Source organism: Aedes albopictus, chromosome 2, assembly GCF_035046485.1.
Source record: "Aedes albopictus strain Foshan chromosome 2, AalbF5, whole genome shotgun sequence".
Classification (NCBI taxonomy): domain Eukaryota; kingdom Metazoa; phylum Arthropoda; class Insecta; order Diptera; family Culicidae; genus Aedes; species Aedes albopictus.
This window is the reverse complement of record NC_085137.1, coordinates 54,475,398-54,492,217: the sequence shown is the minus strand read 5'-3', so window position 1 is coordinate 54,492,217 and position 16,820 is coordinate 54,475,398. Positions and strand designations below refer to the sequence as shown.

General features: G+C 39.1%; 1 protein-coding gene across 1 annotated transcript in view; it reads left to right on the top strand.

Annotated features, from left to right (window-relative positions):
- Positions 1-238: 238 nt before the first annotated feature.
- LOC109409178 (ras-related and estrogen-regulated growth inhibitor) overlaps positions 239-16,820 on the top strand; it is a 63,294-nt gene continuing 46,712 nt past the window's right edge. The window contains exon 1 of the mRNA XM_019682599.3: positions 239-1,534. Coding sequence (XP_019538144.1) covers positions 1,429-1,534 — 106 coding nt within the window. The 5' untranslated portion in view covers positions 239-1,428. The remainder of the gene's footprint in view (positions 1,535-16,820) is intronic.

The following is a 16,820-nucleotide window of genomic DNA, read 5'->3' as shown; positions in this document are numbered from 1 at the left end:
AATCATACAGATTTTCTTGCAGCTTTTCATACAGAATTCTGTATGTACAGATGTACAGATTTTTGGAAATGATACAGATTATACAGATTTTTCAGAAACTTACAGAATTTCAAACAGATTTTTCGCGAAATATTACAGATTTCATACAGATTTTTGACAAAAAATGGTGATACAGATTATAAAGATTTTTGAAAGGCAAAATACAGATTTAAATGTGGCAACACTGCCGGTAGTGCACCGAGCAATGGTTATTTGCGGTTGAGGCGGCAAACGAATTGGTTCAAAGAGTGTTGAAATGACTACGTAGTCTGCTTCGGGAAAACAGATGTGTACATAAATTCAAACGGTGGTGTGTAAACAAGGATTCAGACTGACCATATGTAGAAAATTTGCTGAGGAGAGCCGGATTCGGGAGGATGTTTAATTATCGTGTCTAGCGGTGGGAGGTGTGCTATTTCAATCAACTACGTGCTCATGTTTCTGTTTACGGTAGCCGCTTTCGGAAGTATAACGGTTGTGAAGGGTCAACGTTAACGATCAAGTACGTTTATGATAGTGTGTACATATCTGCATCTGCAGTGGATCTGCTATTAGTTGTTCTGTTTGAACGAACAATCACATCCTACTTATTTTCTCTGGCTTACCGGATATTGGTAACACAAACAAAAGCTTCCTCTAAAGGGTCAAATGAAAATTAATTATACACCTCCGTCCAGGATGCAAGGAAAGCCACACCAGAAAAGCAACAATCTATTGTGAATACTCATTCCGGATGGACTCTTTGTCGGTAGCATCTAGACGTGCCCAAGGAAAATCTATTAGCCTTACCATCGCTGATGGTGTAAGCGCTAATTGCCAATCGACGCCGACCAAGTAGTTGGGCTATCAAATTAGCAGAAACACCTAGTGTAAATTTATTGTGCGACGAATGAGCCAAAGCAAACACACTCCACTCTGCCGAAGACTCCGATGATTCGTTGGTCTAATTGAAACTAATCGTCCGGTTGTTGGAACAACAAACGGACTTCAATCTAACACAGCGAATGATTATCTGTTGGGGGCATTCATCCTAGAAATTCCACTTAACACGGGAGTCAACGTAAGGACACATTCCATGACAAAAACAAGTTCAAAGAACTGTTAATGTGAGACAAGTGCCGGAAAAGTGAGTGATGTAAAAAATACACAAAATACAATATAGTAGCAATTTATTGGAAAAGTTTGTTCCGGTGACTGTCGTCGTGATTCGTAAATCGTGCCTCCCATTGATATTGCTACTGCCAAAGTTTCATAACCCGTGCCGCCGAGGGCACACATACTCGCGCACACATACACACGCATGCGGAGAAAATTCTGCGAAGAACGAAGTCAACCCTAGCCTAGTCATCTTTAGAGTGGAGAATTCGCCCTCCAAGGAGCCACGGAACAATGAACACCACGTCGCCCAAATCGTCGCTGGTGAAGCTGGGCCTACATTCCAAGACGAAACCCTTTCGGGTGATGGTGCTGGGGCAGAGCGGTGTCGGAAAGACGGGTGAGTTTACCCACGGATTAAATATTAAAGGACGCAATCAGTGGCGGGCCGGGGGTGGGGCGGAGATTCGGGACTTGTTGTTAAAGACTCAGTGCACGTTGAGCTCATGCTGTGAAGCTTATCGTCGCTGGGAATTAAATCGTTTGATCTGTGAGTTTAAGTAGCTTAATAAAGTAGTTCAATGAACTGGTTTATTAAATTCGTGAATATAGAGCTTGCTGATTAAGCAGAGAAGTGATTAAAAAAACCGTGAGATTTTTTACTCTAGATTAACTAGCTCTCGATACCGAAGGCTTTACTTTTCTTGCAAAGAAAGGGAGCATCCATAAATGACGTAGCATTTTAGGTCGATTTTTCACATATGTTCGCATACCTTATACATGACTAAAAGCTACGTCATTTATGGACGCTCCCAAAGAAATCAAATTCCAAAGATTGTTTGTATAGTAGGGGGATAGCAGGTCGTAGACGTGGAAGGCATGCTTATTAGAATTTTTATATCATGCCAAAACAAAGTTTTTGGGACCTTTTAAGTTTTTTAGGCTTCGAAATAACTCCGAAATATGAGCACGATTGATTGCCTCTATCCAGCATACAGATTGCGATTGAAAAATGTATATCCGTTCCCAAAGATTGTGTATGAGCATTTGCAGCTCAACAAATCTGTGCTCATGTTCTATCCAAAAATGGTTGCCAATCAACGTATCTCAATTATATTTGACTTAGTTGAACTAATTCGTGGCATATAAGAGAATAAATGAAAATTAGGCTTCTTTAGAGAAATCTCTTAGGTACGTTGCATAAATCTCACTTAATTGTTAATAGTAAGAAATCAAAGCTTGTTTTTCTCAGAGATGGCGCCACCACATTAAAAGTAAAATCATTTTTCTTGTATGGACAAATCGCTGGCTTGCACTTGTTCCGCATCGCAGCGATTTGTACCCTGGGGCAAAAAGTTCAAATTAGAAACAAAATCATTATACCTACGGATTCTTCCGGATTCATTACAGTAATAGAGAATTATTTACGCCACCATACAAATTGCAAGCTGTTTACTTCTTTTTTTCTGACTGGCATTTTCCACCCGTGCTGCGCATGATGTTTCCGATTGGATAGGTGTAGGCGGCGCCGCTGTATATGTGAAAAACACGTGGAACACGAGCGCCGTCTACGATCGCATAGCGTAACCTTCGCCGTTACTTTACACTGTTATCACGTTCACCGCATTTATCAGAAAAGCGCCTCTACCGGCACTCTAGCAAAAACGCAGCTGATTGCTGCCTATTAAACGACCTTATATTATTACTAGATATATTAAATATGTTTTGCAAGTATTTTTTCACCTAACGTTTGAAAGGGACGTATGGATAAAAAAAACTTATTTTCTTCTTCTGAAAATTGTAACTCACTAACGGTTTGTTGGATGAAACCGGACATCTTTTTTTTTTTTTTTTGGGTACACAACCCAATTGAGTTTATTTGCAAATTTCTACAATGTACATTTTTTAATAAAACGTTACAATAAATACATAAATTGTTTAAAATGTTTCTCAAACAGTTGTTTTTTGTTCCACCGCGTTACACTTTTTTTTGATTTCAATTCTTCTATCTTTCCTTCACTATAGTTATTTAAACAATATTTCATAGTTTCAGTTATCAACCATAGTGCTGCTTTATTTATATTTATAATTTCTACTACTTATTCTACAGGAAATTAAATCTTGTGCGTCGTTCAAATAAATTTTGAATTTTGATTTCATCAAACTATTTAACCACGCCCAAATTTCTTTCGATCCAACACAATTTTTGATTCTGTGATCAACAGAATCGACTCTTCCGCAAGAATCGCAAGTTGGCGAATCAATTCCTCTAACTTTGTGACGAAATAATTTAGCTTTACAAGGAACTGAATCTCGTAGAACTGCGAAAAGTATTGATCTAGAATCAGTTGAAAGGAAGTTTTGATTGACATTTTTATAAATAGTTTCCCATTCTGCGTTAGGCATTTTCTGTTGCTGCTTGATTGTTATATTCATTTCGTTTATCAGTTTGTCGTAGATTTGCTTACTTGTGTTCAAATTATTCTCTTTTAGTTCGATGGCTAGTTTTATCCACTCACGTGTGTTTTTTGATATTTTTTTGATGGTACTTTGCGCTATCATGAATCTGTCTATGGCATTGGTTTTCCTTTGACATATTATGTTTTTAACAAAAAGAGCTTTTGATTTTGATTCTACATCAACCAGAGAAAGCCCTCCTTTAAACTCTGGCGCATACAGTTCTTTCCTCTCTGCTCTATGGAAAAATCCCTTCCAAAGAAAATTACCGCACTGTTTTCTAAGCTCGGCTATATGCCTATTTTCCGGAGGAAACAATTGGGCAACGTACCATAATTTGGATAAAATAAAAGTATTTAAAATCCAAACTTTTTGGACAATGTTCAATCTCCTGGAGCTTTGTAGTGCAAGACTGAAGGTAATATTTCTAATAAGTTTGTCATAGTTGACTTCAATCATTTTTTGATAATTTTCATAAAAAGAAACACCTAAAATTTTTAACTCTACAGATTCTTTTATCAGTTGGGGACCTAATGCGCAGTTGTTCAGCCGTAAAAATTGTGATTTCGAAAAGTTGATTTTTATTTTAGAATAGATACTGTAATAGTTTATCAGTTCCAGAGCTACGCTAAATTCTTCATCATCTCTTATGAAAATATTCAAGTCATCTGCATATGCAATAGCTCTTATAAAAACATCATCAACGAGAACACCTTTGATATTTTTGTTTAGGCTCATCAGCATTGGCTCTATATACAATGCAAACAAGGACATGCTCAATGGGCATCCTTGCCTTACTGACTTCCCAATTTGAAAAGAGTTTGTGAGAAAACCATTGAACAGCACTTTTGAAGTCGCATTTCTGTATAACCTTTTCAAACAATCGATAAAACTTTGTGGAAAATTAAATTCTTCCAAAATGATCCAGAGAAACTCATGCTCGAATTTTCTTTCAGAGAAAAACTCCCAACAAAAATATTGATATCGATGTTTATTTAACTTACCAAATGTAAGCTGGCATAACAGCGTGAGCGCCTGAATGAATATGATATCAATTAATCTATCTATCTTCGATGATGTTTCCGCATATTTGAAGGACTTTCAGAAGAAAGTACATTGAGTACTTAACCCTTCGATTTTTTTATTTTTTTTTCTTTAGAAAGCTAACTTCTAGCCTCAACATTTGCAAAGTTTTCTAGGATGATCAATAGCCTGGGACACAGTCGAGGACACGATTATATGGGAAAACATAAAAAACTGGAGTCAAAATTTTGCGGAAAATTGATTTTCTCCATAGTGAATTGTAAAGAAAACTAACGGCTGGTGTCAAAATATAGTTTCTCCGATCGAGCTGAAATTTTGCACAGTTGACATGGGGCTAATATGGAATTCAAAAAGTGTACAGGAGCTAAATGTTCGTCTCTCTCTCTTATGCGAATAATCAGGTGCATTTAATTAGTTTTACTCGAATTTAGATTTTTTTTTATCTATTTTCGATATTTTTGCCTTTTTCGTACACTGAAGTGTACTAAAAGGCTATATGTTCACTCGAAAAACGAATTTTCGAAAGAAGGCTCGGAAGGTCAAGTCACACATACCAATCAACTTAGTTCGACGAATTAAGATGATGTCTGTATGTGTGTATGTACGTAAATATGTCTGTTAGAGTGAGTCTAGGAGTGAGTCATCGTTTATATGGTAAAATGAAAAATTCAATGGTATCCCATCAGATCGAAGCTTTTTTGATCCCATTTCAGGACCCAAATAAGTGTGCAAAATTTGGGCACGATCGGTTATGTCTACGTTTTGCGCATCGCGTTTGAAGTTTGTATGGGATTTTACATGGATAAACTCACTTTTTTGCATTTGTATCATGACAACCTGGAATTTTTCTAAAACCATGTAACCGATCATGTGAAAACATAGCCTAGGGTGTCCTGAAAAACTTTGTCGAAGACCGCAAAGCGATCTGATGCTTATGAAAAAAGTTATAGCGTTGGCATTGCTTGGCGTTGGCATGATTTTGTTGCTATTGTTATTCCTTTACATAGAGACATGCATGCGGTTCAATGGTTATAAATGTTTTCACAAGCATAGGATCGCTTTGCGGTCTTCAACAAAGTTTTTCAGAACATCCTAGGCATTTTACAGTATCGGTTAAAAAGTTTCAGACAAACTTTTTCAACTTATGGAAAAAATGCAAAAAAGTATGTTTTCCCATACAAAATCCCATGCAAATTTCAATTGCAATGCGCAAAGTGTAGACGCCACCGATCGTGCTCAAATTTTGCACAGATACTCAGGACCTGAAACGTAACCAAAAAAGCTTTGATCTGAGAAAACGGTTCCGATGACCCATGCTAATGTCTGTGCGCAAAAAAAAATCACTCATTTTTAAGGCACTTTCCATTGGCCGGATTATAGCTCGAATCGAACTGGAATTTCACCGCATTATTTGCTATTCAAATGGTTCCGATCGGTCGAGGCGTTCCGGAGTTATAGCCATTTCAGTGATTCGGACCAGCACCGGTGGAACTGGCCGTATATAAAACTGAACCAAGCCCCATCATGCGACACATGAAACTGCGGCGATTTTTGTAACCTTGGTTGACGAATTTTATGCGAAAATGAACACTGGCGACCAGAAATTCCACAATTTCGGCCAGATGGCAGCTTAATATTCAAGATGGCGGCTCCAAATCCAAGATGGCGGCTGTTCAATAGTGTTTTAGGCTCTAAAACCATGTAATGTGGGTATATTTGGTATCAGGAAGATTTCCGGAGTCCACAAATGGCAATCGGAATATCCAAGATAACGGTCTAAAATCCAAGATAGCGGCTCAAAATTGAAGATGGCGACTGTTTAATGGAGTTTTAGGACCTGAAACCATGCAATATGGGTATATTTGGTATGGGGAAGAAGTCTGGACTCAAAAAATCAGAATACCAGACGACCAGAATATTCAAGATAGCGGTCTAAAATCCAAGATGGCGGTTCACCATTCAAGATGGTTGCTGTTTAATGACTTATTAGGATCTAAAACCAAGCAAAATGGATATATTTGGTATGGTGAAGATGTCCAGAGTCATACGCGCCAACTTGTGGCGTAGGGGGGGTCAAAGCTCTTCAATTGAAGAAAATGCAACTTGTTTGACTAGCACTAGTTTTCACGTAAATATGCCTAATTTGGATAAACTGCATCGATATTGTCAACATTTTATTGGTTTTGAGAAGCCTTGCCCCCTCAACTACGTCACAAGTTAACGCGTATGTCCAAAGTCCAAAAATAACGACCAGAATATCCAAGATGGCGGTCTAAAATCCAAGATGGCCGTTCAACATTCAAGATGGCGGCTGTTTAATGGAGTGTTAGGCTCTCAAACCATGCACTATGTGTGTATTTGGTATTGGAAAGATGTCTGGAGTCCCAAAATGATGATTAAAGTATCCATGATGGCGACCAATACATGCAAGATGGTGTTTTAAAAATTCTAGAAAGCGACTGTTTAATGGAGTTTTTGGACCTGAAGTCTGGACTCCAAAAATGACAACCAGAATATCCAAGATGACGGTCTAAAATCAAAGAACAGCTCAGAATTTAAAATGGCTTCTAAAACCATGCAATATGGGCATATCTGGTATTGGGAAGAAGTCTGGAGTCTAAAAATGACGATTAAAATATCCTAGATGGTGACCAAAATGTCCAAGATGGTGTATCAAAATTCAAGATGGCGGCTGTTTAATAGAGCTTTGGGCTCTTAAACCATTCAATATGGGTGACTTATAATGAAGTCCACTGACCTGTAACTTTACGTTTTAAAAAAGTTTACTTGCTCTGGAACAATACGTCATGAGTATTTTTTTTAATTGTGCATGATGTGTAGTCTTTGAGACCACAGGGTCACGCCATTATACACTTGTTGTTTCTTGAAGGCCAAATACTATGTGGTGATTTTGTAGGTGGTGTTTTAACTTTGAATAACATACTGCTTTTGCTCAGGAATATAGACCAAATTTGATGAAATAACCAAACTATTGAATGTTATTGTTATTCAGCAAATTTACGACGAAATTTTTGGAGGGTTCCTGATGACAGCCAAGGATGGGAACACTCACTTGGAAAGAGTTACACTCACTTGCAGTTTTCTCAGCTCAGAAGCGTGCAATCAAGAAACGATGTATGGACGACTTTTGCCTTGTTGTTTTGTCTAAAAGTTTGCCGAATAGAGTACAGGTCGCAAACGCATACCGAAGTTGTGATGGAACTGCGAAGGCAACTCTCCACGAGGTGAATGTAAATTACACTCACCTCGTGGAGAGTTACATTCACAGCTCTGTCACGACTTTGGAATTTGTGTGCGACGCCTACTCTATTCGGCAAAGTTTTAGACAAAACCGCAAGGCGAAAGTCGTCCATACATTGTTTCTTGATAACACGCTTCTGAGCTGAGAAAATAGCAAGTGAGTGTAACTCTTTGAAAGTGAGTGTTCCCATCCCTGATGACAGCATTGTTTTTTGTGAAATAATGAGGAAACGACCCTTGATAAACTTCTGTCGAAACCAGTGAATCAAAATTCAACCATCGCGCAACAATAACGACAATGTCGCAACCTGAATTTGTTGCGACATTCTATCCAATGCGACATCGGTTTGTCCTAACTTGAACAGAATAGGACAAAGATCGTGCACCACCAGATTAGAGATTTTTAAGCCTTGCATTGTGAATTTCGAGCGGTAACTTCGAGTCGGTAAACACTGCAACGCTGCTGAAGATGTATCATCAAAAAGTTTCGATTTTCGGTTGGTAATAATTGATTATTCACGAGTTGAAAAGTACGCAACAAATTCAGGTTCAGTTTTGTCTGCAACAAAAAATTTAGAGATCATGTCATTATCTGTTACAAGTTGGGCTAAGAAGTAATCGCCGCGACTTCTTTGTTGCTTGTTTCGTGCCTCTTTTGTCTGACAATTCTCTTCACTGGTCGAAACTCTTGCTATGTTTCTGCAGAGACAACTATGTTAGACTCAAAGAACCAGGGCATATCGTAGATCTTGTCAGGATGATTCAATATGGTTCATGTTCAACCAGTCTAAGGCGAATGAAGTTTGAACGAGCACAAACCACTAGCCGCATTAGACTGAGCATGTGAAATCCGTTGTTCAGTGTGGATGTACAGATGGATGTTGATGAGTGAGCTCGTTCCATATTATTATCATTGTTAGAAGAAGCATGTTAAAATTCATATAACTTCTTATCATTAAAAACGGCTACGCAGCAAACGATGTTTATTACTTACCCAACGTGTCTTCTTCTGGGGGAAGCGTATTTGGTCATTTTTGGCAGTGCTGCCGGTTTCCAGCGTAACAATTGGAAGTTAGTAGTGCTGCTTGGTTAATTGAAGGAGCTACAGTTCGTTTACTTTTTTTCTTGTGAAATAATTGGAAATTGTGAAACATATCTAGAAACATCACTGATATTTATTCCCCCAAAAATGACCATCATCCTTTCTCACTACTAAAAACCCTTCCCGTGCAGGTTGTGAAGATTGAATTGTATTTTCTTAATAAGTTGAGAATCTCCATTCTAATATTCATGTTTAATTTATACCAGTTTGGATGAATCCCGGATGAGCAGTGATTTTGGTTGGCGCCACTTTCGGTTTATTGTACCTTTTTCAATGGGCCTAAATTTTCAAAGAGATTCTATTGGCTACCAAAACTTACATTTTAATATCTTCATGTTTGGGTAACACTTCAATACTCAAAGATCGACCTTGATTGGGGTAGCCTATATATATAGCTGGAAAAGTACTGGGCTACTGGGTGTTCGTTATTTATCTATTTTGGTGCGATGGGAATCATCGACTGGCGGTTGCTATTTTTCATGAATCACTAATTCTGTCCAGAATCCGTGGAACATCCCCTATTCGTGCAGACCGAATAATTATATTCGTTGTACTGCGCGGTTGAAAAATAGATATTTATTAAAATAGAAGCAGACATCACGAAACGACAAAAATACATATTCAAATGCCACTCGTCGATGGCTGGACAATCACGCAGTGGATTGTCTCGATTGCAGTTGAGATGGCACTTATTTTTAGATTCCAACTCTACAATACACCTTTCCGTTAAAAAAATGAGGGGGAGAACCCATTCATGCTCTTGATGATAAGCCATGGATATCGAAATACAGCCACCAAATATGTCACACCAAAAGTGGCTGTTCTCCTTTTGATACCTATCACCTCAAGTTGTACCCACTCACTCAGTCACGAGACGAGCTGACCTGATTTTGTTGAAAGAAAACACCAAATATTGGTGGTAGCGGAAATCGCTGCTGGTGGTACCGCGGTCATGCTGCCGTGTGTAGGTGGGGGTCCGTCCCGGCGATGGTGTACTATTCCGTCATCCTTTTTCGAGACGCCCCTCGCGTCATTTGTCTCCCGTCAAGGGTGTGTAAAACAAGACATACCTAATGCATAGTATACCGGGCAGTCGACTATGACGATGACGACGACGGTGACATGTGATCCGTCTGGCTCAATCTGTTCCTTGGAGTGCCTTTGCGGCATGATCCGCTGATATGTTCCGAACAGAGGTTATCAGCATCCTAACATTTGGAATAATATTTGCTACTTCCATGATCATTCGACACAGACTTGTATGCTTTATGTGAACACTTTTAAAATCAATAATTGACAAATATCTTCGCAAGGACGGTCAACAATTTTAAAGAGTCAAAGACGGTCAATTTTTTACTTTTTTCCCTACTGTTTGGTAATTATAATGGAAACCTTCTATTCTAGTAGGTGTAACTGTTGTTCGATGTCAACCAAAAAATCCATCATTCCGCTCATCAAGCCTAAAACACGTACCAAAAACTGGACTGGAAGTTTTTCCAGGACGCCATGACGTTGTCGCCAACGTCGTCATACGATTTTGATGACGACGTTGTTATTGTACACTTTCTTCTGTTTTTTCACAATGAACGTTGGCCATCGGACACCTCGCGGTTTGTGGTCTCTTTGGGGTGGAGAAAATCTTCCCAGTCCGGGCTGGCCACTTATATTTTTATTAGGAATACGGCTCGAGGCGGTTCGATTTCACAGACGTTTCGGATTTCAAATTATGAGCTCCGGGATAATTTATTGCCACGAGGACGCTCAGGAATGGCAAGGGACGATAAATTGGTCCCCGGAATTGGGGCCAGTGCGCACGGAATACAAATTGCGGGGAAACGTACCGTAGAAGCGGCGGTGTGGTATTAGCACCGGAATATGAAATGACACACAATGAAGGTAGCGATTAGTGTGAAAGGTAGTGGGTTTTTCCGGAACATCTTTTGCCGTGATTTATAGAGTCACAGCTGTTCATAAGGGGATTATTAAGCTAGGATTGATATACCGTACCCAAGCTTTGCATAATGTTGTTTAAGTTCGTTCTTTTGTTTGCTTTCATTCTTGAATGCGGGACCAAAGCGTTACCTAAACTGACAAAAACATGGGAATTGCTTCAAAAGTGACACGCTTTCTGAACCAATACTTTTCAAACTTCTCTGTCTAGAATCAAACTCTCAACATCTTTCAAATTGTTTGAAACGAAATTCAGACAAGACCAACCATTGTTCCTTAACAGGATATGTGAATAAAGAAGTTGAATCCATGTTGAACGAAGTTCATTCACATTCATTATTTTTATCCTTTACCAGAAATCTCCATGAGTTTTGCTATAGTTTTAAATTAGCATGGTCACTGATTCGTGCTTACTACGACAAATAGATAAATCCAACTACCAACTAATTCCAACTTTACATCGGGAGTAAACATCAACGGAACTAATGCGCTGCAACGCTCCTCGCTAGAAATATTCTCATTCATCAGATATACCGGCGTGCGATACCTTCTATGAATCGACCTCGGTTTGTGGAAGGATTTGTTTTCATTTCTCTAATTGAAAGCGTGCTTTTTAACCCCCATGGGGCTAGGGCTCGACTCGACTCACAACAAACAGCTTCAACTGTTGGAGACCTCACACGCTATTTAGGGGGAAGTGAGGATAAGATGATCAAAACCGCTGTTTTTAAATGAAGGTACGAGTTTTAGTGAAGTGTACATATGTCGCATTACTACATTACCATTGAAGGTCAATAAAATGTCGATTTTGAAACAGTTTCTGGTTTGTTATCGTAGAAGCTTCAGAAGCTATCAAAATTTAAAATTTAGACTTAGGAATCCTTAATAGTTTTCTAGGAACATTCCCTGAAGGAACTCCAGGAGGAACATTGAAGGAATCCCTGAAAACACCCCTGCAGAAATCTCTGCAAGAGCTCGTTAAGGAATTGTACGAATTCCTAGACTAATCCTTGCAGGAACTGCTGTATGAGATCCTGAAGGAACTTCTGCAGGAATCCCTGGTGGTCCAAAACTCTCACACTCAAAGAGATCTCTGCAGAAACTTCTGAATAAATCTGTGGTTGAAATTTAAGAGATATTGCAGAAGGTATTTCAAGAAGTATTTCCAAAGGAAATCCATGAGAAATCCCCGAAGAAATTCCAGGAGAAATCACCGAAGATATCCCAGGAGGAATCCACGGAGGAAGTCCAAGAAGAATTTCTGAAAGAATTTCAGAAGGAATTCCTGCAGGAATCTCATGAAAAATCCTCTAAGTAATTTCAGGAGGAATCCCTGAAAGAATTTCAAGAGGAATCTCCGAAGGGCTTGCAAGCGGAATGCCGGAAGGAATTTTAAGATGTTTCCTTGAAAGATGTCCAAGGGAATCATTCCATGAAAGGGGAAGGATTTCTAGGAGAAATCACCGAAAGAACTCCTGGATGAATTCCTGCAAGAAATCCTGGAGGATTCCCTAAAAGAAATCCTACAGAAATGCTTGTAGGAATTATGAGAAATTACCTGGGCCTACAGGTAATGAAATCCTACAGAAATGCTTGTAGGAATTATGAGAAATTAGCGTGCCGTGGGGTTTCAGGGAGATTCCCGTGTAGGTGGAAAAATCTGGAAAATTAGATTTTCGTGATGTAGTGTTTCGTTTTAAATGTTGTTAAAAAATACCAAGAAGATGTTTGAAGATCCGCTGAACATCACCAACTACCATCCACCGTCCGCCGCACAACTAGCAGTCACACCACATAGTTCCACTACTTACCACCAGGCATCGTAGGCATAAGAATAAGGAGCCATGATGGGGCGAATTGTAGCAAAGAGGGAAACCCTCGGTCGGGGAGTCTGGATTGATAAAGTGCCATTGCTTGCCCCAGGCTTGCTCAGATGTTCATCTAGAGATTCCTCTAGAAATTCCACCAGAAATTCCTTTAGAAATTTCTCCGGGAGTTCCTCTGGAGATTCTTTTAGTAATTCCTACAGGCATTCCTCTAGTATATCTACCAGGGATCCCTCCAAGAATTTCTACAAGAATTGTTTCAGAGATTCCTCCAAGAAATCCTTCAGGGTTTCCTTAATGTATTCCTTCACTAAAGAGATTCCTCCAGTAATTCCTTCCAGGATTCCCAAGAATTTTACTAGGAATTTCCACACAAATTTATCCAGGAAATCTTCAAGGGATTTTTTCCAGATACTCCTACAGGAATTCCTTCAAAAATTTCTCCAGGAATTACTTTAGGGAAACCCCTAAAAAATCCACCAGGAATTCTCCTAAGCATTCTTCCAGGAAATTTTTCAGGCATTCTTCTCTTTGGATTCTTGCAGAGATTCCTCCAGGAATTGTGTCAGGGACTCCTCCAGGAGTTTCTCCTGGGATTGCTTCAGGAATTTTTCCTGGGATTCCTCCAGAAATTCATGCAGAAATTCCTCCAGGATTTCATCCAGGGATTTCTCCAGGGTCTCGTCGAGGAATTCCTCCAGGAATTCCTTCAGGGATTTCTCCAGGAATTTTACCAGGAATAAATAAAAATAAATCCATCATAAATTATGTCAGCAATTCATCCAGGAATTTCTCCATGAATCTCTTCGAAAGCTCTTCCAGGATTACTGCCGTGAATCGCAAGCCAGTCCCATATGTTAAAAGTAGGCATTGAGAAAATGGACTCTGAAGTTTTTAAATTCGATTTCTATGTGAAATTAAAAAAAAATCGCCATAAATTGAACACTTCTGCAATCATCATGAAACTTTCACAAATTGTTTCAAACATGAAAACGTAACTGCGAAAAAATAAAAAAGTGGCTGAAACAGTGTTCGGTTTTGTGCTGCAGGGTACACAAGTTCGTAATGGGACTGACTTGCGATTACTTTTAATTATGGGTCAATCTGACTTGGTGTTGTTTTTCGATTTTACTGAACAAACTATATATTTTTATTCACGCAGCTGAAAGATCACCCGAAGAAAGACCGAAAACTGCCATTAGCTCAATTTTGCCCAAAATGCAGATGGGACTGACTTGCGATTCACGGCAGATTATCTCTAGGAATACCTACTGGAATTTGTCCAAGAATTCCTCCAAGAATTCTTCCAGATTCCCCCAGAAATTCATCCAGTAATTCCCAAAGGAACTCCTCCAGGAAATTCTCCAGTAATTACCCCAAGAATCTCTTCAGCAATTCCTCCAGCAATTTCTCTAGAAATTTATCCAGAAATTGCTCCTGGATATCCTTCAGAAATTATGTCAGGAATTTTTCCAGACAATTTTCTGTTTTTTTTTCATAAATTCTTGCATGAAATTCTCCAGGAATACTTTCAGGAATTTTTCAGGGTTTCCTCCAAGCATTTCTCCAGGAATTTTACCTGAGATTTCTTCATTAATTGCTTCAAGGATTCCTCCAGTTATTTCTCCTCGAATTTCTCCAGGGATTTTCCCAGGGATCCCTCCAGAAGTTCATCTAAGGATTCTTCCAGCAAATTCTCTAAGGAATTCTTCCAGGAAATTCTCCAGGAATACATACAGCAATTTTTCAGGGATTCCTCTAGGTATTCATCTAGAGATTCCTCCCAGGATTTCTTCACAAATTTCTTCAAGGATTTCCCCAGGGATTCCTTCAGAAATTCCTTCGAGGTTTTCTCCAGGAGTTCCTCCAGAAATTCCGCTACAAATTCCTTCAGGATTTTCTCAAGAGATTTTTTCAACAATAGAAAAATAATAGAAATCTTCCAGAATTCCTCTAGAGATTTCTCTAGAAATGTATCCTGTAATTATTTCAAAAATTCCCCCAGAAATTCCTCCAAGAATTTCATCATGGCTTTCTCCAGCAATTCCCACAGGAATACCTCTAGGAATTCCTTCAGGCATTCTTCCAGGATTTGGTCCAGGAATTTCTCCGCGTATTTCTTCAAGGATTCCTCCAGGCATTCCTTCGAGGATTTCTCTGAAAATTTATCCAGGAATTTCTCAAGGGAATTTTTCAGAAAAAAAAAGAATAACAGAAATAGAAATAGAATGCCTCTGGAGATTCCTCTAGAAGTTCATCCAGTAATTCTTTCTAGAATTCCTCTAGAGGTTCCTCCAGCAGTTTTCACAGGAATACCTCTAGGAATTCCTCCAGGCATTCCTTCAGGATTTCATGCAGGGATTTCTCCAAGAACATTTACATTAATTCCTCCAGAAAATACCACATATTTTTTTCATGAATTTCTCCAGGAACTTCTCCAGAAATTGCTCCTGGACATCCTCCAGAAACTATGTCAGCAATTCCTCTAAGAATTTTCCCAGAGATTCTTCCGGGAAATTCTCCAAGAATACTATCAGGAATTTTTCAGGGATTCCTCCAGACATTCCTCCAGGAGTTCCTCCAGAGATTCGTTCAGGAATCGCTTCAAGAATTCATCCAAGAAATTTCTCCAGGAATTCGTGATGTGTCTCATCCAAGAATTTTTCCAGGAATCACGCCAGGAATTTGTTCAGAAGTTTCTCCAGGATTCTCTCTAAAGATTTTCCCAGGAATTGCTTCAGGGATTCCTCCAGCAATTTCTGCAGAGATTTCTCCAAGAATTTCTCAAAGGATTCCTTCTGAAATCCCTCTAAGATTTCATCAAGAGATTTCTTTCAGAATTCCTCCAGGAATTTCACCAGAATATTCTCCAAGGAATCCTTCAGAAATTTACCTAGGACTTCTTCCAGGATTTCCTCATGAGATGTCTTCCGATAATTCTCTATGTGTTCCTCCCATAATTTACACAGGAATTTACAGGAATTCCTCCAGGTAGACTTTCAGAAATTCTTCCAGGGATTGCTTCGAGAATTCCATCAGGGATTCTACAGGGCTTCCACCAGGCATTCCTGTAGGAATTGCTCCAGGGATTCATCCAGATGTTTCTTTAGGGATTTATCCAGGAAATTTTCCAGGGATTGTTTCGGGAATTCTTCCAGAGATTGCTCCAGGAATTCCTCAAATGATTTCTTCAGGAATTCCTCTCAGGTTCTCTTCAAAAATTCATTCAGGAGATCTTTCGGAAATTTCATTAATCCTTCAATCATTTTTTCATGGATGAACCCAAGAACTTCTCCAGGATTACCTGATGATTTCTTTCAACTATTTCAAGAATTTCTGGAAAAATTCTTCCAGCGAATAGTATTGGAAGATAATTTTTACAGGACTTATACAGGAACCAGGAATTTCTAGGATAATCCTCAAAAGAGTTCGTAATTTCCAAAAGAGTTCAGCTTTGAATGTTTTTTAGACATCATCAAAAAAAAATCAGAGCAAAATAATGCACGAGTGAATAAAAATCCTTAATCTTCCTGGTAGGGCCCATATAGCCGAGGCGGTAACCGCACGGGTATTCAGCATAACCATGCTGAGGGTGACGGGTTCGATTCCTGGTCGGTCCAGGATCTTTTCGTAAAGGAAATTTCCTTGACTTCCTTGGGCATAGAGTATCTTCGTGCCTGCCACACGATATACACATGCAAAATGGGCATTGGCAAAGGAAGCTCTCAGTTAATAACTGTGGAAGTGCTCATAGAACACTAAGCTGAGAAGCAGGCTTTGACGTATTAATTGTATAATATACAACAGCGTGACTGCTGAAGGGTTGAATAATGCTTTTAGAATATAATGCTATTATATTCAATTTCATCGTATTGCGTTTAGTTACTGAAGGGTGCTTGCCCCTCCCCCTCTCCTGACCGAAAAGCAGGCTACGCCCTTGGATATATACCTGATTGTAGTCCTAACAATCTCTGGAGGATTTTGGTAGGAATTCCTGAAACTCTCGAAAAATATCTTATGTTACACCTGGAGGCATCCGTGAATCC